This window comes from Thunnus albacares, chromosome 24 (genome assembly GCF_914725855.1).
Source record: "Thunnus albacares chromosome 24, fThuAlb1.1, whole genome shotgun sequence".
NCBI classification, from domain to species: Eukaryota; Metazoa; Chordata; class Actinopteri; order Scombriformes; family Scombridae; genus Thunnus; species Thunnus albacares.
The window spans coordinates 8,788,504-8,815,531 of record NC_058129.1 but is presented as its reverse complement, the minus strand read 5'-3'; the positions used below and the strand labels follow the sequence as shown (position 1 = coordinate 8,815,531).

At 43.0% G+C, this 27,028-nt stretch overlaps 1 protein-coding gene across 9 annotated transcripts in view; it reads right to left on the bottom strand.

Annotated features, from left to right (window-relative positions):
- Positions 1–27,028, bottom strand: part of pard3ba (par-3 family cell polarity regulator beta a) — a 164,951-nt gene that overhangs the window by 97,486 nt on the left and 40,437 nt on the right. For all 9 annotated transcript variants that reach the window (XM_044345430.1, XM_044345431.1, XM_044345432.1 and 6 more), the window contains 7 exons: positions 21,876–21,958; positions 17,402–17,488; positions 17,086–17,211; positions 14,095–14,579; positions 12,258–12,397; positions 11,337–11,465; positions 2,703–2,888 (listed from right to left, as the gene is read on the bottom strand). In XM_044345430.1, coding sequence (XP_044201365.1) covers positions 2,703–2,888; positions 11,337–11,465; positions 12,258–12,397; positions 14,095–14,579; positions 17,086–17,211; positions 17,402–17,488; positions 21,876–21,958 — 1,236 coding nt within the window. The remainder of the gene's footprint in view (positions 1–2,702; positions 2,889–11,336; positions 11,466–12,257; positions 12,398–14,094; positions 14,580–17,085; positions 17,212–17,401; positions 17,489–21,875; positions 21,959–27,028) is intronic.

Below are 27,028 nucleotides of genomic sequence, written 5' to 3'. Positions count from 1 at the left end.
TCTTTAGCGTGATCTTTGAAGGGATCGTGTGACAGGATCAGTGATAAAGTCAAAGAATTTTTTTTTCTTTATATATATATAATTGAGGCCCCAGGCCCTGACAGGAGCCAAAAAAACTCTTTAATGGAAATAGGTTAGATCTCTCCATGACTCTTCCACATCGCCTCCCTTTTTTTGCCTGCTGTGTGATTGTATGTGTTCATGTGTGTGTGTGTGTGTGTGTTTGTGTGTCAGTCAGACTCAGGGGACGCCCGGGTCCCCTCCTCGGCACCGGCCTGGCACTGCAAAGTCTCATCAGGCCCCTCGGCTGCTTTTCATTAGCATGCATCAACATTGAGGAGAAGACGCGTACACACACACACACACACACACATACGCAGACATGCATACCCTGATGTATTGTGTTCCTGCTGAGTGTCTCCACTTTTCAATTTTCTTTTTCTCCCCTTATTCCGCATCTTTCCATCTTTTTATTGTTCGATACCGCTCATTTCTCCCCTCTTATATTCCCTCCCCTCTCTCGCTCGTTCGCCCCGCTGTCTTCTTTCAATGGGCTTCCTCCCTCCCTCGCTACTGTCTGTCTCTCTTCCTTTATGTCTTTCTTCCTCTTATGTGGTATCTTGTCCCAGAAACCTGTTTCCCAGCCAGCCGCGGATCTTACTGGGCCATTCTGTCGGAGCTCTATCCGCATCTGCAGCTGTTGTGGGGAGAAAAAAAAAAAAAAAAAAACTACTTCTGAAGCCACTTTGGGGAGCTGCTGTCTGGCCGTCCTGATCCCAGACCAGCAGTTTATCTACAACACCACACTTGTCTCTGCGCCTCCTCGCCGCGTAGTTTCAGATCTGGGAGCGGCGACAAAGGGCGCGAGGAGTTCTGACATGTGAGAGGGGCCAGAAATTGAGGCCAAGTGGAGGAATCTCCAAAGTGCTGAGACGGGATGTTTTTTTTTTCTTTTTTTCCTGATGCGCTCACAACTTGAAGTGAGTACTGAGTGATATAGATAAGACAGCTGGGGCGCTGATGTGTCAGGGCCACTCCGAGTCGACGGGAGTCAAAGGTCGAGCGGAGGGTAGGGGCTGCGGCCTCGGAGAAAGACAGGAAATGAGACAAAAGGGTGCAAAGGAAGAGGGCATGGGAGGAAACAAGAGAGAAAGACATCAGAAAGAAGAGTCTCGGAGTAAAAGAGAGGAAGAGTGTGGACGAACAAAGAAAGAGTGAACAAAAACAGAACAAACAGAGAACTCACAGGAAAAAAAAGCATTCTCGGTTCAAGCGGTGGTTCTGGATAAAACTATAATTCAACTGATCAGTTCAAGCCGTCTGAATAAAGAAAGCAACGTGGCTCTCAAAACGTTCCTTCTTATTTCTATTGTTTGATGTATTTTTAAAGCACTCTTTAAACTAAAAGGGCCTTGTGATGGTAAAAGCCTAATGAAGCATTTTGGGACTACATAGAAACATTTATATTGAAATGCAGGAACGACAGGTTTCACACACCATGTTCATGTTTTCAAAGCATCCATCTGCAAGAGTCGGTTTACTTTTTGTCTCCATCTCTGCGTTGCTTCTCTGTTTTATTACCATTTTGTCCTTATTTTTGTCATTTTGGCCATCATATCTATCAGTAATGATAAGATTTGTACTCAGGCAACAAACACCAGCAGTCAGGCCTTCCAACAGGTTGCAAAGAAACCAAAAGCTAAGAGTGCAGGCCTGAATGAATTGCAAGTAACCAACTTCAGTGAAGTATTGGAACCTGTACTGAGGAATCATCTATATACACGCACACACACACACACATCTAATTATGTACACGCCCACTTTCGTGACTGCACCTGTGTCAATTATCCAGTGCTGCTCTGCCTGGCAGCTGACACCAGCCTCGGTATATCTGTGAGCTGTCACTTGTTTTTACATGCCCTGAAGAAGACTGAGTTGAAATGCGTAGGCGCTAATCCCATTTATTAAAGGCTTTTTAATTTTTGCACAGCAGCGTGCCTTGCTATTTTTTGGTAACGACTTATTGATCCCAAACCAAAACACAAATCTAACCTCTCTCTCTTTTCTTGGTCACATGATACGTTCTTGGATCCAAAGAGCACCTGTTTTTTGAAACCTACATTCGTGAAGTAGCGCTCCTCAGCCAATCTACTGGCTTTTGCTCTCATATAAACCAAAAGCTAAACCAGATTATATAAACCACTTTATTTAGAGGTAAAACTGAAAGTGAGAGCACCTAAAATAAAATAATAAAAACTTTTGTTTACAACTTGTCTGATAGCTCGTGTTTCTTGCCTTGTTGTACTTCTTTTTAGTGATGTCACCATGTTCCCAGACCTCAGAATTAACTAATGAGTGTTGATGAATGTTATTATTATGGCTGATAGGAAGGATTGTTGAAACTGTGAAAATAAGACCCAGGTTATGATACTAAAACTGGAAGTTATCTGGAATTGAAATTAAACTGGAATTATCCTTTAATGCAGATCTTTACTATGATGGATTACACAACTCAAGCAAGAGTCTGTTTATAGATTTTCATATTATATATAAGAATGTCAACCAATGAATGTATGGATGATTTGTAGTAAACCACTGGATGGACCTTTAAACAGGGTGTAACAGGATACAAAAGACCTCCAAAATTGGCTTCTGAAGGCTCCCGAGGCACCCGTTGCAGTCAGCAGATGTGGATTCTTTACCTTGTAAGCAGCCCCTCCATGGATGATGGACTTGATGAAGATGCCCAGGTCCTCTCCGGTCTCTCTGGACTTGTTGCCCTTCAGGCTGACCCCTAGGCCGGCTGAACCCGATTCATTGAGGGGGACCTCGTACATCAGCTGCTCCCTGCCGTCCTCCAACACCATGCTGCCAGCTTCATCGCCTTTCTGAAAGAGGGGAGGGAGAAAAAAAAAAAAAATAAGGAAGGAGACGGAATTTAAACAAATATTTAAGACATTCACCCAAGTTCAGACTTTTTCTTGACAGGTCATGTAAAAAGCTGCTATTCCAGACAGGACATACACCTAATACCTACTTTACATAATAACTGCTGTGTATGATCGCAGACGATTGAGGTAGGAGCACCATATCTAATGCACTGACTGATATTGCATGCTCCTACACCACACTGATTATACTCAATACCAAGCGCTGGGATAAAAAAAAAAAAAAAAAAAAAAGGAGCGAGAAGGAAGAGAGAGAGACGGATTAAAGAGTCAGAGGGAAGAAGGCTGCAGGGAAGAAAAAAAGAAAGACAGAAAGAGAGAGAGAGAGAGAGAGAGAGAAAGAGGAGCAGGTGTTGTGTACTGGAAAGAGAGATGAAGGTGTAGTGAGGAAAAAGAAGAAAGCTACTGTAGAGAGGTTATTCCATTTGGAGATGAAAGGCGCAGACGGAGTGTGAGCCATTTCTAAAGGAAACATAATAACCTTTTCATACCTCCTCCTGGAGCACCGTGGGGGAGGAAAGGGGGAGAAAGGAAGAGGAAGAGGAGAGAGGGGGGTGGGGAGGGGCGGAGGGGAGAGGAGAGAGGATGGAGGCGCAGAGGAGCATTTAAAAGTAATAACCCATCCCTGAGGTATACCCGCTACTCTCATTCACACACCCCCCACACCTCCTCCTCCTCCTTTACATTTCATCCTCTCCCTCCTAATCTCTCAATGTTACTGTACATCTCTCCCTCCTCCGCGCCTCTCCCTCTCCCTCAATTTCTCTTTCTCCCCTGACTCTCGTTCCCATCTATACTTTCCACAGGTCTCTCTCTCTGAATCTTTCACCCACCCCTTCCACTCACCCACTTCTATTTAATGTGAAGAAAATGACCGTGGCGGCGGAAACAGCGGCATTGCTCCAAAAATGAGATGGATGGGGAGGAGGGGGGGGGGGGGGGAGAAAGGTAACAAAAGAGAAAAGGAAAATGTCTGTCATTAGAGGATGGCAAAATGGAAAGCAGGGGAAAAAAGTGCCAGGTTCAGTCATCCAGGGAAAAAGAGGGCCTACGGAGGGGAGGTGCGCCCAAACACCACTTCACCCCCGAGCCTTATTTTTCTTTAAAGAAGGAGATGGGAGGTTAAGAGGGTGTGTGTGTGTGTGTGTGTGTGTGTGTGTGTGTGTGTGTGGATATGCATGTCTTCACACATCTTTTTATTGTCTCCTCTAGTTGAGACTGTAAGTAGCTCAGAGGTTCATCCAGGGCATAGATGATGAGAAAATATGATGAAGGTAAAGACAGACAACTGTCACTCTGACTCATAAAGTAAAAAAAAAAAAAAAAAAAAAATGTCAAAGTGAATTCTGAAGGAATATGCATATACATTATACCAGCCGCAACAGTTGTCACAGCTTTAAAGATCTGAGTGCTCCTACCGGGATTGCGAGAGCCTTACATCAGACACCTCGCCCTCGCTACTGAATCAGGAATCCATGTTCACGTTTCCTCTCTCATCGTGGCACAAGGACGAAGGATGTGGGAGTCAAACGTGTCCCCCGGTATCGTTTTTGAAAAAAAAAATCCTCGACCACCTCGTCGTAAAAGTGCTGGATCCAGCCCCCCCTCCCCTCCCCTCCCTCCCCAAATCCTCTGTCAGCACTACTCTGCGCTTCCTCTACAAGGTGCTTAATTAAAACAACAGCCTGTTAAAGCCTTCAGGCCGGGAGAGACACTCAGCTCAAAAGTGTGAGTCAGAGCTCTCAACCCCAAAAGTGAAGCAAAAACCTGGAAAGTCAAAGATATTCCTGAAGTCACACGTTGATCAGACACCCTGTATTTAGTCGGTTCAGATTTTAAATAGGTGACAGCTGAGTGCCTGATAATTGGAGCCTGACAGGTACAAGAACCGGGGTGACAGTACCTTACATAACACTTGCTACTTTCACAAAAATGATTCAAATGGCTGTTTTCTGATCTTCCACAGCTATATATGAGGTTCAGTCAAGTTTATAGTCAAAACTACTTTAGACGTCATGTCATCAAATATCAAGATCAAGGTTAAAGGAAACCATCAATGACTGTTGGTAGGAAACAGGAAACAAACTGTCAAAACACTTTTAAACATCATACTCAAGCATTTTAAATGCTACTTGGTATTGTTTTTTTCCAAATCTGTAAGCATTATTCTGTATGTGTCAATTTTAGGTTTGTTATCAATTTCTGTGTTTTTTACAAGGCTTATACAGTACCAGTCAAAAGTTTGACACAACTTCCTATTCACTTGAATGAGAAAGTGTGTCCAAACTTTTGACTGGTACTGTACATATGTTTTCTTGTGCACACGTCTTTCTTGAAGAGATCTTTATCTCAATGAGTCTACCTGTTTAAATAAAGGATTAAATGAAATTTTAAAAAACTGTTTGAATTGTAGACATCATTGAAATTTGAATTATTTTATTCATAAACTATAAATAAACACATAAAACACCTATCAGTCAATTACACATAAAAATGTTGCCCAAAAAACCATATTGCTGCAGCTTCCTTAAGTGTTTCTGCCAACATACCACTATTGGCAGCCAATGTGGTTTACAGGCTTTCTCCAGTACACTTCATCAACACACTGACTGTTTGATGTGTTTAAATTGTCTTGTTTGTCTTAATATACGTACCCAGGATGTTCAGGTGGTGCACACACTTCTGTGTTCTGTGATATGATGACAACAAGATAAATCAAGCAAAACGTCTCCTCCAAAAGTCATGGAATCTATTTTCTACTTCAGTATAATAAGAGACTTTCAGTCGGGGCTTATTTTTATCAACAAGGCATTTCGGAGTGCTGTTACTCAATACCAGAGGAATTACAAAGACAATCTGCTACTTCCTGCTTGAAAGACACTTGAGAAGACTCAGGTGGCAACCTGGGAGGTTCTGAATACCTCTGTGATCTTACTGAAGTAACACACAAGGTGAAGGTGGCCACATCAGAGCACAGCAGGCTCTGAGAAGAAATCAAGTTAGTGGAAAGTTATCAAAAATGTGGAGTCACACAAATGTTTATTTATTGTAGTTGTCTGCTGATTTAAATCTATTTACACGAGCGACTGAATCTCAGTGGTGGTCCAAACGCTGGCACACGCACACCCTCCAATATCCCCTCTAATGCCCTTTCCTCAGGGGCAGATTGCGTCCCCAGGGTGGCTGAGACCCCTTGGCTCCGCTCTGCGACCCCCCCCTCCTTCCCGCAACTGTTAGCCCTCAGCGATGGCTCTTTAACAAGCTTTTAGCCAGGAGAGAGACCACCCTCTTCAACACCCAAATGAGAAGACAAAAATGAGCTTTTTCTTTCCCCTGGGTGGGTGGTTGAGGAGGAGGAGGAAGGAGGGGGGTGATACACAGCGATTACACACAGAGCCTTTTGTTGCTGAGGATTTCTAAATGGGGGGTTTCAAAGCGGCGGGATTAGCGGTGAGAGCGACATTCAATTAAGATGAGATCTCGCCACGCTCGACGGCGACGACGGAGCTGCCAATTAATCGCCTTAATGTCTGTCTCTTTGCCATTTTTACACCTTTACCTCACAGTGAGGAGAGAGGAAAGTAAAATAACTGATTGAGGGATGATTTTGGTGGGAGAGGGAGGGAGGATACTGAAAGAGAAAGAAGTGAAAGAAGAGCTCTGGCTGGAGGACAGAAGACAGAAAGACAGGGATAGATGTAAAGTATCTGCGGACAAATACAAAGCAGACGGACAAGAGGCGACAACACAGCAAAGTCACTTTCTGCCTAACGACCCCTTTTTCCTGTGAACTGAACTAGGCTCGCTGGCAACTGAGGGTCAACCATGTGCAGAGTGACCCCTCCATCCTGTCCTTGGCAAACTCATAATTCTACTACAGACACACACACCCTGACTCACTCACACACACACGCAAAAAAAAAAAAAAACACACATATCACGCTCCCGCCACAAAAAAGAAACTCTCCACATCACAAAGCATCTCTCTAATCTCCGCCCTGAAACAAAACAAGGCCCCCGTGAAATAATGAGAGCGCCGAGTGGTAAAGCTGAAATGCTGACAGGAATGAAACTGTGATTAGAAGTTATCAGTTTTTAATTACTTAGAGTGTGTGTGAGAGTACAGGAGATGGGGTAGGAAAAATCGCTGTCCTTTTGTATCCTAATAATGAGGCTAATTCACAGGCTTTTTTTGTTATTCTCTCCACTGAAAGACTATGCCTCCCAGCTCTGCCGAGTGCTTTCACAGAACCGCGCGCTGCTCATGAAACATCAATACCCACTATTGAAACTAATCAATCAGCAGTTCAGCTAGTCCCTCTTAAAAAAAAGTCTACTCTACTTGTACGAGGGAGATAAAAAATTATATGAACGCTGGAGCGGAGAATATAAATCTTGCGGGTTGGCAGCTGTGTGGTGCGGTGAGTAGAGAAACGAGCCTTTTAACCAGATGACCTGGACTCAAACTGCTGTGTCAGCCTGCTGTTATTTAGCTGATCTGACCTCTGACCTCCCTGTGTCACTCAGTCAAGTATTAGCTTTACTTTACACTATCGAGTCTACTTCTGATACCAGTACAGCGCATGGTAATGTCGGTCTGTCAACCACTCTGCTGTTCAGTATCATTAAATCCTCAATTCATTAAATGACCAACTGCATAATTATAGCGTGCCGATACATCTATGTATATATTTTTTCCAATTAGTGAATGGTGTACCACCCAGTGTGTAAATCCAACATAAAAAGAAGAGAAAAAAGACATCATAATCCAGGCTGAGTGCCATGAAATTAGGTACAAATATGTTCCTGAGAGGATGAATGTTAATGACTTTCATGAGGTTTAGTCTAACAAACCTGACATGTTTTTGGTTTAGTGTGAAATGTCCTGACAGCTATTAGATAAACTGCTCTAAAATTTTTAGTACAGACATTCAAGTTGACCACAAGATTTGTTAAAACTTCTGACTCATGTGAAAATTTAAATTTGTTCTCTACTTTGCTTTGACTTAATACCTGAAAAAACACATTCTAATTAGCAAATATTAGTATGCTAAGAGGGAACAAACAGCGTACATGGATGGTGTTACCTGCTAATCATCAGCATGTTAACAGTCATAACGAGCGTGCTGCCATACTAACATTACCACTGTCTCCAAGTATTGTATTAATATCACAAACTTTCACTTTGTATTTCCTAATGAAAAACTGGCTTATACACATTTGTCTGCTCAATGGTAAACAGGTGGTGTGTTGTAAGGATTGACTGCAGTGGACATATAAAGCTAGCTGATTATAATGACAATGATTACCTTACTCTTATATGATGAGACGCATTGCAGAAGCATACAGCTCTTAATTATCAGCCGTTATAGCCTTTGACAGAGAAGAAAGCTATAAACCTGTTGAGCACTTCACACTTACAAACTTTACATGCACACGAGACACCGGGTTAGTGAGAGAAATGCTTTAAGACAGGAAATTGATCAGTGTAAAAACCTCCTGCTTACATACAACTGGTCAGTAATGAGATTTCTCCCCTTCCCACTATCATATTTTTAAACCAAGGTTGCTGCCAGACTTTGAATGTAATAGTGGTGGAAGACACTGCAGCCTGCAGGGTTTCTTTCTTTTTTTTTTTTATTTATTTGACTGTCAGAGTAGGAGCGCTGTGAGAGAACAGGCTCAGTAGTGAGAGCACACAGTTTTTTTTTCCCCTTACGGTGCAATTGTGTCTGAATTTTACAAATAGTCTACTGTTGAGCTGTCGACTCAACTCACTTGGAATTATTTATTTCGGTGTCACTTTCGGTTTTAGTTAGAATTTGGATTTAATTATTTTGGATACAAGGTCACCGCTGGGAGTAATGATCTTCCCTTTCATCAGGCTCTACTGCCGTTAAAAGCGATAATTCTGAGTCTGAAGACTTTGTCATGCACACATGTAAGAATCCTGACCAAGAAATGAGGTTTATCCAGCCAGAACAGGAGATGCGTCACCCAGTTTTCCAGTAATCCCTGAATCTGTTTCTGTTTTTTCAGGTTGCAGACTAATCAGGTTAGTTAAGCGCATGTAAACACACTTTTTTGTAGGTGGTCCACAGGTCAAAAAAACATGGACAGGTGAAAAGCAGGAGAGGGTTTTTCAGGATTTAACCACAAAGCAAAGGGAAGGGAAGGGGGGTGTCTTTACTACTGCACCACCTGCAGGCACAGTCAGGGATATGGAACATTTCAACAGGTAAATAAATGCTTCATTAATGGTCCTAAAAGAAAAGTATTTACCTTATCTGATTTAGTTTGTTTTATGAAATCAACCAAACATCTGAAAGCCTTCAGCTGGACCAAAATGCTCCTGCACAAAAACCAAATAAGACTCTGATACATGTAATAAGCTCATATTGTAGATTCATTATCTGCTGCAGCAACTGTGAGGTTAGTCAAGGAAAACTTGAATTGTAATTGAGCCAATTAATCTCAGCAGCTACTGAATGTAAAACTGTGATAATGAACTGCTGATTTGCATCTGATAGTTATTTTTTTTAAACAAACATGACCATAGTTCTGTGGATACATGAGGTATTACAGCCTATAAAACACTAATAAATATTCACGGGCACCCACACTAAGTCAGACATCTACACACAAACATTTTAGGACGACAGGAGAAGCAGATGGCCCGTCTCCATCATCATTACTTCTTTTGTGGGACCGGAATCGTTGCGAGCCGCTCCTCGCTAGTGCTTCACATAAATTTCAGCTAAAATTTACTACTTGAGAGCGGCTGAGCGTGTCGACCAATTAAAGAGAAAGGAAAAGAAAAGGGAGAGAAATATTCTGTCTTTGTATGTATTTTGATGGATTGTGGAAAGTTATTTATGGCGTTTGTGTTTACTGTAGACTGGGAAGCAGTTACAGTATCTCGCAGCACTTTATGCTAAGGACAGTGTGTGCTTGTTTGTGTGTGCGCGTGTGCCCATTTGGCTACTTTTAATGATGAACTTTTTCCCTTTAGTGGTTATTGCTTCTGTGTATTTATGTAATCTTTGGCTGTTTAAGGGCCTGAGGATCTGAAATCAATGACACAGAACCTCTTGAGTGCATGTGTGTGGTGTTATATGTGTGTCTAAGTAAACAAGTGTGTGTGTGTGTGTGTGTGTGTGCTTAAAGGACATCAAACCATCTTTGAGGTGGAGGACTGTGCTGGAGATAAGAGCAAGATCTCACGGGGCACCAACAACTTCAACAGCCTTGATAGAAACAGGAGTGAAGGCTCTCTCTCATTCTGCCTTTCTTCACCCCCCCCCCCCCCCCCCCCCCCCCCCCCCCCCCCCCCCACCCTCACACCCCCTCCCCTCCATCTCTTTAAGTCTCTCTCTAATGCACAAATACAAGCAACTGTTAGATGAAGAGTGTAGAGGCTCTTCAAAGTGCACTTGTTATGCCAAGACTGCTGGGCCATTAATGAGGGCAAACTATTTTCGGAAGCAGTAACTTGGCTGTTTAAAAGATCGTGTGATGTGTTCGTATGTGTGTGTGTGTGTGTGTGCAAGAGCACTTGTGTTCAAGTTTTTATCAAGGACTGGGGTGTTTAAGAGTTTGTGTACGTGCGTGTGTGCGTGTGTGTGAAGCCACTCTAGGTGTGAATATGCATCAGTCACTACAAAGCCCTGCGCGTCTTTTCTCGCAGCTCTTTGAAGTAACGGAGAGGGAATAATCAGAATAACCACAGAGGACAGAGGGGAAGAGAATAGAAGCGCGTGGACGAAAACATTATTTACAGAGAGCGGGTGACTTTCAAGGGGCCACCTGGCTGTGTGCGTGTATGTTTAAAAGTGTGTGTTTATTGATAAAAATGTCCCCTGTGAGGCGCAGTCAAAACTGTGGGAGCTCTACGGCCCCCGATGGCGACCTATGACCCCATCAGCCGCTGCAGGTAAACGGTCGCTTTACACCCGCGGCGTGTCGATATGCGCTGACATGCTCGCGCGTTTCCTGCGGGGCCGCTGTGGCTCGTGTGTGTGACTTCCTCTGGCATCGCTGTGTCAACAAACCAGAGCGGGACAGGAAGGCCGGAGCGTGCTCTGGGTGTGTTTGTGTGTGGTGTTTATAGGCAAAAGGGCGCCGACATAAAAAAAAGGGTTTGCTCCTTCAAGAGAGAAAAAAAAAAAGAAAAAGCGACACAATGTGCAGGAAATGTTTAAAAAAAATGAAAAAGTGAAAGAGAAAAAGGTATGAAGAGGAAAAAAAGAGCAAAAGTGAAGACCACCAGGGGTGACAGATGATCAACAGAGGCAGAAAAAAAAAAGACTGACAGACCAAAGAAGAAGAGAGAAGGGACACTGTGTGAGGACATGGATACCGTGTTTTTGTCTATTCACACATTCTTACCAGTTCCCGAGGCAGGAAGATGTCCTCCTGCCGCGCCACCACCACGCACACACTCTCTCCCTGCTTGGTGCTGCGCAGCATGGCCACGAGTTCCTCCTGGCTACGGCCTGTCATGTCTACTCCGTTCACCTACACACACACACACACCAAAAAAGAAGAAAAAAAAAAAAAAAAAAAAAACACAGGAGTAGATTAAAGAGAAGTGTATTATCCACTGGCAATGCTCCACTAACACGTATCGAACTACACGAGTAGAGGATCAGATGTAGACTCTTAGGGGTCGATTCACCCAAATTACACAAAGACATTTTCTCGCTTACCTGTAGTGACAGTTTTGGTTTGACTCGTCTGTGTTTTGAGATTCATCTCTGAGATTTCTACCTACCACCGAAATCTTGATAGGGACTGTTTCTTTGGTAGAAAATAGTTTAGCTGAAAAGTGTTCCGGTCCAGCTGAGGACCGCTGTTGCACGTCATCCCACAAAATTCATTCACAGCCATTGTATTGGAGTAGAGGCAGAAATCTCTGAGATATCATATCTTGGTAAAACAAAAACTATCTGGACGGTTACATACTATGATAGGTAAGAGATTATATATTTTTTGTAATTCAGGTGAACAAGCTCTTTAATAGGGATCAAAACCAGTCAGATCCAGAGAGATCTGTGATTTTTTTACATGATCCGTTTCAATTATGGCAGTGATCTTTGCTATCTTTAATATTGTTTCTAATGCTGCTGAATTCTAGACAAAGTCATCCTAAAATGTGTCTGTATGTGGACATTTTCCCAGTTTAACCAGCAGGAGTGCCATAGAGCTCAATTTCCAACCACTAATGATGATGTTCCCGTTACTGCTGCTGTTGTGACTGTTGGTTTTTCTACTCTGTGGGAGATTCGCAGGCCCGAGATCCGATCTTACCTCCAGGATGCGGTCTCCGGGCTGCAGTCGGCCGTCTTTGACGGCTGCACCGCGCTGCAGGATGTTCTTCACAAGGATTGGCCCTGGCCCGTGGACCGAGGAGTCCCGGGTTACCACGGTGAAGCCCAGACCTTCTGTGCCTGCGGGAGAGAAAGCAGCCTGCGTCACGGTGTGCATTAGGGACATCAATCCCCCCGCAGACGAGACTTAATTATGAATTTTATGACTCTTTAATTTCCTTTTAATTGAATTTTCCCTCTCGTCTCCCTATTCTGTCACTTTTCTCCTTTCTTTCTCCTTCTTCACTCGCCGCAGACTTTTCCCTCTCTACTCCTCTCCAGTCCTGCTGAACCCTGTTGCCAGGTTTAGCATCTTCCTCCACATTAACTACTGTTTAAGTGCCTGTTTTCCTCTGGGGGGTTTTGTTGCTTGGCTCAGCCTCTGAGCCGCCGGGAGAAGGCTTCTCTCCTAGCCGGATTAGACAGACTCTGCCTTTAATTTCACGTGTGAGCAGGCCGAACGGTGGCTGATGAAGGGAGGTAGAGGGAGAAGATGGGAGGAAGGAAGGTGGGGGGGTGGAGGGAAGAGAGAGAGAGGAACCTGAGAGATATAATTCCCCTTCTCTAGCTTCCCTCCCTGGGGATGCAACGTGATTTCCACAAAGATTTTCCTTGTGCGTGTGAGCCTGCGTTTATCTGTGTGTATACATTTACAAGCGTGTGTGTGTGTGTGTATCTGAGGCCACACACACGCACGAGCCATCAACCCCCAGAGCCTCCACCCTCTCCCTTTTTCACGGCCTCACAAGCCCCAAGCCATGAGTGAAATGTGCCACGCTCTGTGTGTGTGTGTGTACGTGTGTGTGTGTGTGTGTGTGTGTGTGTGTGTGTGTGTGTGCAGGGAGAGCAAAGCCGGCGTGGCATACTAAAGGCGGTGAGCGATGCTATCTGGTCTCTAAGCTAAGCCTCTGCCTGCCCTACATTAGCGCCTAAACCTCACCGCCTGTCAATCACAGGGAGAAAGAGCTTGTTGCCAAGGGAGAAGGTGTTAGAAACCCCATAATATCCTCTGCTCTGATCTTGCATCAGGTGAAAGGGATAGAGGGAGGCAAGGGGGGTAAAAAAAATTAAAAAAAAAAAAAATCAAACAAAAGAAGGATGGAGGGAAAAGTAGAAGAAAATGGGAGGGATGAAAAGGTGCTGGGAAAAGAAAGCAACTAACAATAAAACAGCTGTGAATAGAGCTTTGAGCTAGAGCTCAAGAGTGTGGAGCCCAATTTCTTCTATCCTTTCATCTGGATATTTTTTGCCTTTCTCTGGGTACCTGTAGAGTGTGTGTGTGTGTGTGTGTGTGTGTGTGTGTGTGTGTGTGTGTGTGTACGTGTAGCCCAATTACAGCTATCCTTTCAAAACTCCATAACACTACAGGTTGCTAGAACACAGCCTATTCACAGTCCTAAGAACCAATCCCCGTGCTATCAACACATCAGCGCTCCAGCAGTGATGTGTTTTAGAGAGAGAAGAGATAAAGCTGCTTTGGCAGCCAGACTGATTCAGTCTGGGTTCAAATCTAAAAGCAAAACAACCCGACTGTATGTAAGGTTATGTAAGATAAAATCTTCACAGTGGAAAGTTACTTTCAGTGTAAACAATCATCATCTTTCAGGGGTCTAGAGTGGGAAATGTCTGACTTTAAAAAAAAAAAAATCAATCAATTTATCAAGTTCATGTGCTGGTGAGGAATACAACATCCAGTACCTCCAAGTTAGCTGCTCAACCGCTTAGAGTTCACCTGCTATTACATCAGAAAAACTAAACTAGGCAGGCTGAACATTTACCTTTCTTCAGATCAATTTTTATCCTCTTGCCGCCCTTCTTGCTGGTAAGGTTGGCCAGGCCGGGGACAACAGGGCCCTTACTGCCCAGCGGGCTCTGGCTGCGGGTCCTGGGTGTCGGGGAGGAGCTTGCTGCCCTGGCAGGAGTTGTGGGAGAGACTCTCTCCAAGGTGCCATACCCGGACTGGAGCTCCGCTGGTGGTGGGTTTACCTGAGCTGGTTCAGGGGTCTTGGCGCGCGTGTCCGGTCGCCTCACTTCTAGTCTGGTGTTGGATTTGGAATCTTGTTTGGGTTGTTCTGGCTGGTTGGACTGGTCGGTTTTAGCACGGACCACCATCGGACTCTTTACTTTTGAAGTGGACTCTTTACCGTTGCCAGTGAAAAGCTGACCAATCAGGCTCTTCTCGTAGCGCGGCTTGTTGGCAACGGGTACAACCTCCAGATGCACAGAAGGAGAGGACATGGCCTGGCGGAACACTTCCTGTGACCTAGGGGAGGAGGAGAAATGGGGTTTAGTGGCATGAGGGAGTAGATGATAAGGCCTGCTTAATAGAAAGTCAAAGAAATTAGCAACATATACATTTTAGGCTTTACATATGTGTTAGAAGTAACTGAAAACTCAAAATTCATTTAATTGAAGCCATGACCACTCCAACCAGTTTTTGGAAAGGTAAGAAATTGTAAAAAGGCATAAGAGACCACAAAAGTCAAGAGGAACACAGAGGGTAAACAGACAAATGGGGGGGAAAAAGGGAATGAGGAGGGTGAATGAGGCTTGTGCCTCTTTAATGGGGCTGTATTTCAATTTGGATCAAGCACGAAGTGACTCTTCCAGCTGGTTTGGGACACTCTGGTCCCTATCAGATGGGGGGAGACCTTACAGCAGGCTCCTATTACTGATTTAATAGACTATTATCAGCACAACATTCACATAACACAACGCAGCGGGACGCGGTTAAATGGACCCATTCAGCTCCACCACAGAGAGGACGCGGAAAACAGGCAAAGAACAGGGACATGAGGTTGTAGGTGTGTGTCTGCTGGAGAGAGGAAAGAATTAGGGAAGAAAGAGAGAGAGAGACTCTTTTGTGAGAGTAGATGTGGTGAGATAACACAGGCAGGGAATGAGGGGGATTTGTCTTTGGCTGATAGAGGATGCAAAGTAAGTGACAGGTGAGGTATCTTGCTACAGTGGTGGTGAGTGAGTGGGAGTATACACACGCACACAAAAACAAAGAAGACTATTTTTCAGCTTTTTGGGGCTTTTGTTTTAGTTTCTAATCACATCCCCGACAGACGCATAAAGAAATACAGATAAATCTTTTATCTTTCCTCACTTTCTTATTGTTTGCATGTATTAGCAAAGACCAGAGCTGCTGGTGCTGACCGTTTTTGACCACTTTTATCAGTTGAAATGATAAACATCTCTAGTGGCAGATTATATCGTTAATTTGCAATTAAATAACTTGCTGAAATGCCAGAATGAAACTTTGCCGTTGTTTGGTTACTGTGCTCTCTGCGAGGCTGGTGTCTGTACTCGGCCAAAGCTTGTTTGTTAGAGAACGATGAACCACTCTACGACCATGAGTGGATTAGTGTTTTTGTGGTTTTGTAAGACAAAACAGTGAGTCTTTTTCTGATGGATATTTCAGGAAAATCTCCCAATTAAATATTAATGCATACAGTAAAATATCAATATTTTATCTACTTAATAGTTCTGATAATAATCCAGCATTTGGAGGAGGCAGGTCGTGACAAACACTTATACTAGTTCCACTGAATACCTTTTCCCAGAGCTTTCAATCACACAGCGGATATATGGATGCTAAATTAAGTCAGTCAAGAGACAGACCAACAGACAACAAAGGTCAAAGGTCATCGACCTGGAGTGTGCTCTGAAACTGTATTTGATTTATATATATTATATGTTTAGAACTCCTTTTCACACATTGAAATGAATATTTTCTCTCAACAATATCAACGACCAATGTGAGCTCGATGTTTTGAAAACCTAAAGTATTTTCTCTATTCTATGTAAAAGCTGTAGTTTTATGTCTCGCCTGATCCGTCACCATGGTAACATTTTGGCCTGAGTGGGCTTCTGGTTAATACTATTGTATCGTCAATGAATCGAGTTAATTTTTGAAATTGCGCAAAAATTCCCTTCAGTTCTCCGGACATGATATTCCGAGCATGCTGTCAGTCTTCAGCATGTCGAAGCACAACCAAAAGCTCGATTCACAGGTTTTTATAAAACGTATAATATATAGAAATGTATGAATCTGCACTCGATTGCTCTTCCTCAACGACCGGATGTGTGTCTCAGCAGGGTTCCACCCTAACTTTGTTCCCAAGGAGTACATGTGCTCCTAAATGAAAAAAAAATAGGAACACACAAAGAAATGTAGGAGTTCATTAAGTTTATTAACTCAGAAACGGGCCTGTCTTATGTCTTACTGTCTTTAGCCTACTGCCAGCCACCACCTGCTGCTGCTGCTGCTGTTTCTGCAGTGTGTGTGGGTGTGCTCAGGTTTTTTGTCAAACAGACTAAAATTATAATACAGTGAAGGCAGAATGATGCAAGATCTGTATTCTGAGAGAACACCGTTTCTCCAAGGGGAGCATCAATGAGAGGACAGGAACTGAACTATTATTCACCTTTTTATGTTGGACAGTCGAGACAGTCAAGAAGTCAAGAAGTGAATTCATTAAACAGGAACAGCCCTCATTGTGTGTTTTAAACTACAGCTGCAATGATTAGTCGATTAATTAATTAGACGATAAACATAAAATTCAGTGGGTTAGTTATTAGGTGTGAGACAAAAAAAATAGATATTGCAACAGGTAGTTTTGATAAAATGCCATCAAACCACAGCCATACTTGGGGTTTTTTTAATCTGTTTTTTGTGTTTTGCTATTATATCCATGCACACACACACGTACACACACACACACACACACCCTCCCCGCTCATCCACGCCTCAGAGTACTTACTGTGCGAATGTCTTGTCCTGGAGTGGCGTGTCGTTGATTTGGACGATACACTCGTCCTGCTGGAAGAGATTCTCTCTCTTGGAGCGGCTGTTTTCCTCGATGTCTTTAATGAGGAGGCCCAGCATCCTTCCGACACACACACACACACACGGTGGAGAGTTAATATGAATTCATGGATGTAAAACATATATATGATTACATGCCAACGCTTTGCATTTCTATGAGTCAACATTGCCATCTGCCTTTCCTTAAGAATGTCTGATTGATTACAAGTGGTTTTGGCAGGAAGAGTGTGTATCTCTGTGTGTGTGCTTACCGTCCACTAAGAGAGGAGCAGTAGGGGACGACATGGATACCCAGAGGCCCCTTGTCGCCTTGAAAATCCACTGTCCTTGTGTGGGTGCTGTCAACAAAACACACATTTACAGTCAAATACACACACACACACAGACATCTGAAAAGATATTATAAATAAGGGGCTACACAATGTTGTGTAGAAAATCATAAAAACACAGATACTGTAATACACAGCTTTACACACACACACACACACACACACACTTCCAACCTTTCTATGTGCAAGCGCTTCAAAATCCATTTGCATTTTTCCTCCGGGCTACACAGATAGGGATACAAATTAGTTTACAGGTAGTCCTGCCAAACATCAGAAAAATGTGTGTGTGTGTATCTGTGTGTGTGTGTGTGAGAGAGAGAGAGAGAGAGAGACTGGGACACAGGTGGCTACTTCAGCCTTTATCTACCTGCTTCTCAAACCACCCAATCTAGCCGGTGGACAAAAGAAGAGAGCATGAGATAAAAGAGAAAGACAGATAGAGGGGCAGGTAGAGATGAAACAGAACGAGCTTCTCTAATAATCTCTGCGCAGGCCTGAACTCTGGCTTTTAACAGCACATAAACAAGGACAACACTACTAGAAGATAAAGAGGAAAAGGGGGCTGCTTTTGATATTGGACACGGGGGGGGGGGGGGACCTGCATGATGGAGGCGTGGTAGAGGAAGATCACAGGAGACCACCATCACTGTCTGTATGTTTTAATACTACATATACGGATCGTTTCTGTCATCATTAAAACAATATTAGACTGGTGTGTGTCGGCTAAGTTTTAAAGCTTCAGGGATTCAGATCACTGTAAATTGAGAAATGAGTGTAAAAATCATTTTTTCTTGAGTCATGAATTACCCCAAATTGCTCCCGATGTGTGTAGGGAAATATTCTCAGTCCCTTTGGACAAAAGTGTCTGCCAAATTGATGTAACGTACAGTAATGTCCATGTTATGAGCAATAAAAATATGGGAATAAGCTGCCGATGAAAACTTTGACTTCAGACAGTTAAAAAGAAAGTGAAAACAGCTACCAGGAGAAAGAAAATGTCTCCAAAAAGAATCCACTATGTTTAAAAGTCATGTTTTGATTGCACAGTAGAAGAGACAGTCTCATTTTGCCTTAATTAAAAAAATACTGACTCATTACTACAAAAAAAGAAGTGTAACTTTCTAAGAAATGCTCATCTAAATGTTAAGACTGAATAATACATCACATTAATTTAGCTTGTGCTTTTGCCCAGAGCGACTAACAAATACATTTAACTTCCATGAGAACAAGAGCTAAAAATCATCAAAAACTTCTCAGTGTTTAGTTAGTAAACGAGAATATGTCGAAGTCCAGGAACGGAGGAGGGGTGCATGTAAATGTAAAGAGGTTGAACTCCAGATGGGCAGCAGCACTCTGGACTCGGGAGCTGAGTTGCAGTAAACAAGGTGACACCGAGTCCACGTCTGATGAACATGTGTCACTGTGAATGCTTTGCTTCTAGTTCAACAGACTTGATCTACATGTGAACCAGCCACTTCAGTTTACAAAAAAAAAAAGTGTCCTCAAAAGAACGCCTCTCATTTCTTGCATTTTCAGATCCCATCCAAGACATTCTGTCAGCCTCTGCACTGAATGAGAGGAAGTAATAAAGAACAGTCCAAAAAAGCAATCTCAGATGGAGGCCAAAAATATGAGGGGTGTTTTTTTTTTTCCTCCAGGGTTTGCCAGCATAGCTTTTAGAAAGCTACAATGCAGGGAGAAAAAGAAGTGATGAGATGTCTTGCTGGGGTTCAAGAAAAAAAAAGGAAGCAAGTCTGAGAACAAAAGCAGTGAAGTTCAGGGTTTATGTGCTATGTAAAGCGTACACAAGCCCAAGGACTAGCTGGGATCATTATAATACACTCCTCTGTCACTGTCACCCGGCTCTCGTTAACCTCTGCCAGGGTCACACATGTACTGTACACTCACACACACACACAGCCAATTTACATTCTTATTGCTACGTCTACCGCATCCTCACAAACACCATCAGTCACATTCCTCCAAATTGAATTCACAAATACACACATGCATCAAATCTACATCTATTAGAGAACACAGTTACATCTAAATTACACGTGTGCACAAGCCATGGATTGCACAAAACACACACGTATGACTCTTTGAATTCACTTTTTAAAAACAATCAGGCCGGGACAGGATACACACAGGTACAAATCCGGCTCTGAATGATGTGTGTTCGCACAGTGTAGGTGGTATGAACACACATACACACACACAGCTTTGGCCCATTTACATTCATCTAAAAAACAAACGGCGGCACAAACAAGCTCATCAGAGGCAGCCGCAGCTTGTTAGAGCCGCACGCTAATATGCAGAATAGCTCCGCTCACCCATTTTAGCATCCCACTGACACAAACACAAACAAACACAGTCACTCCACTGGGGGGGGGGGGGGGGGAGAGAGAGAGGGAGGGAGAGGGAGAGAGAGGCGAGGGACAGTGGGACGGATGAAAAGAGCAACGAGGAGTGAGACAGATGGAGCTCCCACTCTTGGTTGACTTCCTCTACATCAACGGAGGCCGAGTGCCTAACAAACTCGCGGCCGGGACTCGCTGAAAATGTGCCCTCGCTCGCTCACCGTGGCTTCCTCAACTGCCAACCATCTGTTACCATGGCAAACTATCTGTGAGAGCCGTGCCTCCATTGTATCATAGTGCTGTCAAGACACCACTGTACTGTAAAATGCTGAAAAATCACCATCTGTCACTCGAGCCAAGTCTTTCTCCTGAGCTCCCGGAGTTATTTTTGAAAGAACTTTTTTTTTTTTTTTTTTTTTTTTTTTTTTTTTTTTTTTTAAATCGGAAAAATCGGTCGGCCGCAGAGGACGTCGCGAAAATTCTCTGCGCTCTTGTCGCAGGCTTGCTGGACTAAGACAGGTGAAGAGCTGTGACGGCGGGGGGTTAATTGTTGCCATGGTTACCGCCTGACTGACAGCCTGGGGAAAATGAAGATAAAACTCCTATCATGCCAGAGGGTCTGCGAGTGACATGCCCAGAAACAAAAAAGGTGGAGGTTGCCATGGTGAGGTGTCTGCGCACGCCCACGTACAGTATGCTCATTCACCTGTACGCACATGCGCTCACACACACACACACACTCTTGACAAGTGAGTCATGCTTCGACGGGTCCGCTTTCAGACATATACAGGCACACGTACACTACTCTTTACTAGTGCTGAAGTGATTAAGTGATGAATTGAGTAGTTGACTGACAGAAATTTAATTAAAAAGTCCTTATCAAAGTCAGTTATCAAGCAAAAACTTTCTGATTTCAGCTTCTCCAATGTAAGAATTTGCTATTTTTTTCTGTTGTAAATTGAATATCTTTGAGTTTCTGACTATTTCGGACAAAATAAGACATTTGAAGAAGTCACCTTGTGCTCTAGGAAATTGTGACAGTAAACGAGGAGGGACCCAGAAATTCCTAGAATAGTTTATAAAAAAAAAAAAAACTGTCTTTATAAGTCTCTCAGTAGTACTTTTCAAAGTACTCTCACTGAGATGCGATACACTTGTCCCAGTCCTTCCCCCATTTCTGCAAACATTTCCTGTAGTCATCTTTATCACTGTGTCCAGAGCCTTCTGCGTTTCTTCCACGGTGGCGAATCTTCTCCCTTTCACTCCCAATTTTAGTTTCACCGAGCTGCAGGCTTACACTACCTACCAGCAAATCCCATAACTACTCTTGTGCTATCGATGGCTTCTGGGTATTTTTGGGTCCCCCTGTGGTAGATGATATGAGCCCCACTTCCAAAACTATGTTTTTGTACTTCTTCTATTTATCTGCCTCTGAAAGTTTCTTATTGGTATCAAATATAGATACAACTATACTGAATGTTGTCATTGTCAGGATAAGCAGGGCTACTGTATCGGATAATAAAGAAACATCTGATGTGAAAAGTTGCTGAAAGACATTTTTCTCTTGGTTTTTTCTTTTAGTCTCTCTTTGAGTTTCTTGTTCATGTCACTGATTACCTTTTAGTCTCTATATCTTATGGAAAGTACTTTAAACCTGTTTAAAATCTGCCATACAAAACAAGTTAGCTTATGGCCATACAGTACAAGACAAACCTTGCAATAGTGAGCGTAAACACTACTCCTCATGTCTAATCTAAGGAGTGAAAGAGGTGGAGGAATTTCCCTCCAACTCTTGGTCAAAACCCATCTCTGTTCCAGCTCACATCAATAAGAGAGACTCTCCCACCCACCACATAATGGGACGGTTTAATCCAGTCAGTATGTCAGTCTGTCAAACAAAGACTAGAGTGTTAATCCTAGTCTCCATCACTGCACCATACTATGAAGCTCTGATATGTCTGCTGCCACAAAGACATTAAGTAACGCGCGCGCGCACACACACACACACACACACCTGCACACACACACACTCTTACCTGAAGTTAACCTGGCTCATGCTGGCAGGTTTGTCGTCTGTGTGCAGTCGGTCCAGAGCTCCTTTCAGTACATGGTTGATTTCCTGTAAAAAAAAAGAAAAAAAGAAAGAAGAAGTCAACACGGTGGATATAGCTGCAGTGACAAATAAACAGTTTTACATAGATACAAAAACAAACAGTCAGCCAGCAAATTCGAGGAGGCCTGTCGTCAATTAGTTAAACAATTCAACGCCACCATCAATCACCTTTGCGAGACAGCGAAGAGAGAGAGAAAGACCGCCGGACGCTGAGCTCCCTACCACGCGCCGCTGTCCTTCCTTCACTCTGTCTATGTATATTTCTATCTATCTACCTCTCCCTCCCCCCTCCCTCCATCCCTGCCCTGTGTCAGGCAAAGGCTCTATATTTAAGTCGGCAAAAATCAACAACCCCGGGGCAAACGTATAAAAACGAAGGAGGGAGAGACAAATGTGGAAAGAAAGAAAAAGCGTCAAACTGTTGCAAGACGCTCAAACACACTCGAGGGGTGGGAGAGAGAAATAGCCCCAAATCGCTAAAGACAAGAAGGGTGCAATTAGGTCCTTCTGGCTTGTCACTTTCATTGTGTCACCAGTACTAATGGTTAAAAAGCTCCCGCCCACCAGCCCGCTACTTAGCAACAACTCCCCCCTCCTCAACCACACCCATCTCCCCAGTGGACCCCCCTGTCACACACAGAGTAAATATATGCATTATAACACGCACACACCCTCATACATACACTTCCTGCAAATATTACCTCCACATATCGACTCTGTGGAGCTGCGAATATAAAAATATGGTATTTATGAACACACACACACACATATGCTGCTTGCACAAATAGTGACCCACTTATCTGGGCAGTGTGAGATTACCCCACAATGGAGCGTATGTGTGTGCGGGGGCAGAAAGACGAGCTGGAGGCTCCATTGTTGCTGTGCATCTTCCCGCAACGCCATTAGCTAACACACACACACACACACACACAAGCACGACAGGCTTCTCCCACTACAGTACATACATACAGCTGCAGAGTCCGGTACTGACACATAGCCTTTGGGAACACAAGGCTGCCAAGGAGTAGAAGTGAACACATGTATACACACACACTTCAAAAACACACTTGTACTTGTTGTACATCGAGTTTTACAAGAAATGTACCGTGAAAGTGAATTACTGCCTGTGTATTTTTGCTTCACTACAAGTATAGTACATGTATTACGTAAGATATGGCATATGTGGGGACGTACACACACACACACACACAAACACACAAACAAACCTGCCTTTTTTTTTTAAATGCTTTAAAATTAAGGGATCACGCCATAATGCCCAGTGTGAATCTAATCCCTGATTGAGAGCACTCCTGTTTATCGAGACATAAAAACAGCAGCTTTCCTCTTTGGGAGCCATGCTGTGCTCAGCCAATCAGCTCGCCAGGCTCGCCGCTTGTATCTCAACACACAAAGAAGAAACGTTTACTGCCGTCCCCGTCTCTCCAAGAACGTCAGATTGCCGCTTTTGTCTGTGGAACGATGAAATCTTTACCTTAGATGCATCATATATAGTAGATCATGTTTGCAGGGTTGTTTGTATTACTGCGCTCGATTCAAAACACTCAAACACTCAATTTTATGTCTTTATGATTATGATTATAATGGATCAGTTCAGTTACTGCCACTACATGTGTGACTACATAACTACTAGTGTTACTAACAGTAGTGTAGTACTACTTTTGATATTACAAGCACAAGTAGTGCAACCAGTGTCTATAGGGCTGCGTATCAAACTTCGATATTTGTTTGGTGCTGACTGAAATGTGTAACTTCAAGAATTAAAGACTGTCAAGTGCCAAAAGCTACAGCAGCACTGAATATCTGGTCAGATTTCTGCATTCTTTGATCAGATAGTTCCTGATTTGAATCAAATTTTAGACGAGGCAAAATTCTTGAGCATCTGCTTGTACTTGAGCTTAACGTTAACTTCTTTGCTATGTGGAAATAAATGGATTTGTAGAGAAGCGTGTTTGTATTCCTCAAGGTGAGGTATAGACAAAAGTAAAGCATAAAAACAACAACAATATTCATCCCTACCAGACTACTACTACTGGTTCAACTGACACTTTACTCCAACTTGTGCTTACACATCAATTGACACTTCAGCTCTTGTCAGTCCTTACACTTGAACTCGCACTTGAACTGACAATATCTTCTGTCAGCACTTATTAATCTGCTGACACTCACGACTCCCGTTATCAGCGTCACTTATTTGAAAATTCCAACTTTCGTTCAAACACGGAGAAAAAAATTAAATATTCAAACTATAATGACCTGTTTGATCTCAGGATGTACAGTCTATAAGCACGACAGACCGTTTGAAGTGGTTTACCTTGTGATCTAGCAGAGGATGTTCTTAAACTTCACTATCAGCTCGACCTATCGCAGCTCAGTAAACTAAGCTACTAAATAAAAATGGAGAAGTAGTGAGCAAAGCCAGCTAATCAGATAATCACAACATCGAAAAGACGACATATCTGAGGACTCACCGGCTAGTTTACCACAGACGTGAGGCAGCGGAGACCTCAAATGACTTTTCAGTGCTTACACTTTAACTCCTATCAACACTTTCAGCTGCCACTTGAACTTCTTTTAGTGCTTCAATTTAAACTGTAACTCCCATATGAGTACATCACAAAAGCTCCTAAGAATCAAAATTTGGAGATATGTAAGCTGTTTCAAATGTTTCGACTGCAGTTTTCCAGTGAAATTGAGCGCATTTTAATTTGAAACACAATTTGAAGTTGTTTTATTTTACAATCTATTTCCTCGCACTGTGATTTGAATGCGGCATGCTTTGTGGTCAACGCTCAAATCGTTTGTGAAACCTGTTTGAAAACCTGTTTAAGCACAACTAACATGTTCTCTGCTCTGTTATTGCGTTGCACACTTCCATCCGTGTGTTTTTTGGGTGCTGCGTGCAGTCTGAGGTATGTGTGAGTGACGGGGCGGTGTGCAGATATATGAGAGATGAGGTGTTTTGAGTGTGTGTGGTTGTTGTCAGACGGATGAGTAATGAGGTGTGCGTCTCTTTTGTGTATTTCCTCGGAGTGCTGTAGTCATCTGTTACACGTCAGGCGGCTGAAAAATAGTGTGTATGTGTGTGTATGTATATTCACTGCAGGATCACAGCTTCGGTGCACTAGCTGGTGCTCTTTGACCCTTCGTCATATCCATCACGTCAGCTGACTGCTGCGCTCACACACTTTCACCTACGTTCTTGTAGAAAACACAAACTTACATACACACAAATGCGGTGCAACCCTCGAGGAACAGACACACAGATACTTTGAACTACTAACAACAAACACACTGCACACACACACAGAAAAACAGCACAATTTAATTCAGTTAGTTAAGGTGTCAGCTTTTTACATCGCAACTGAAGGATACATTAACACGGGACAGAGTGTAACATATTAAAGTCCGACTTTCTGCTGTGTTAACATGTATTGCATCACTGCACCTCGAGGTGTTGAAAATCAGCCAAAAAATGTGGGAGGCAGAGCGAGGGAGCGGGAGAGAAAAGAGAGGAAACGTAACGAGGAAAAAAAAGGAGAGTGATGGGATTAAGAGGAACGAGAGAAAAAGAATTCAGCAGCTACTGCAGTTAGCGGGTAGCATTAAATGTCTCATTTATTAGCTTCAAAAATGGCTGGGAGTCCAAATCAATTAAAGGGCCGACTGCATGTTTAGCACTGCTCAGCCTTTTGCAACTTTCATTAGCTCTTCTGATAAAGAGAGAAAGAAAGACTAGGAGAGGTATGTGCATAGAATAAATGTGAATCAAAAGCAGAGAAGAAGTGGGCCAACCTTGGCCTTCACCAAAGCAGGCGGTAAAATCAATTAAAGGGGCAGGGCGCATATTTATCACTGTATCAGCCTTAATTACACTTTATCTAGCTTTCAATACCTCCTCCAAGACAAAAAAGGACACGTGTGTGTGTGTGTGTTACTTTTAAGTGTGTGTGCGCGAGTGAATGAATGTATGGAGATAAGGGGGGTTTGCAGAGGAGCAGTACAGTGAGGATGAGTGAGAACGAAGTGATAAGTGTATTGATCTATGGAAGTCCATCAGGCCCAGGACTCAATATGCCCCGAGAGCTGTGACTTCCTAGTCTTACACACACATACACACAGACAGAGGAACGGACACACACACACACACACACACACACACTACAAGGCTACAAAGATTCTTTGTTCTCATATGTGTCATACAGTATGTAGGTTATACAGTCCAAACAGTCTTGATCAGATTTCTCAGATTAGATTACTTGTAAACAAACAATTGTCACCTATGAAGTCAATATTGCTGCCTGCACCTTTTCAAATCAGTTGGATGGCTATTTTATATTATCCAGTTGATCAGTAGGATGGAGAGTTTTCCCAACAAGTAAAGGCACATGTATTCCTTCAACTAAAGGGCTGTCATTAAAAAAATGACATCCGAGGTGCAATTGCATGAACTACTAACCATTTTCTTTACTAATGAATTAACAAGATTAAGAGTTTAAAGCCAAATTACCGGCTCTGTGAGGTTGTACTTGAGCTAAATGCTAACGTAAGCATTCTAACATGCTCACAATGATAATGCTAACATGCTTATGTTTAGTAAGTATAATGTTAACTATGTTCACCATCTTAATTAGTCTATTAGTATGCTAGCATCAGCTAATCAGCATTGAACACACATAGAGATGAGGCTGATGTAATGTTTCGCAGGTATTCGATCAAAAACCAAAGAAATGGACAAATCAAAAATCTGACCTGATGGTGATGCTAAATTAAATATCAGGATATCGCCAAAGTGATTATAGTGAAAATAAATGGCTGCACCAAATTTAACACCAATCCATCCAGTAGTTGTTGACAGTTCACTCAAAACCACAAATTTCAACCTCATGCTAACACTACTGGGAAAAGTCACAGGATCACCAAAATCATTGAGATTTATCCTGTAGGGACGATGAAAGTCTGTATAAAATTTCATAGTAATCCATCCAATAGTTGCTGAGATATTTGAGTCTGGACCAACCAACTGACTGACTGTGCCATTCACAGAGACACGTCGCT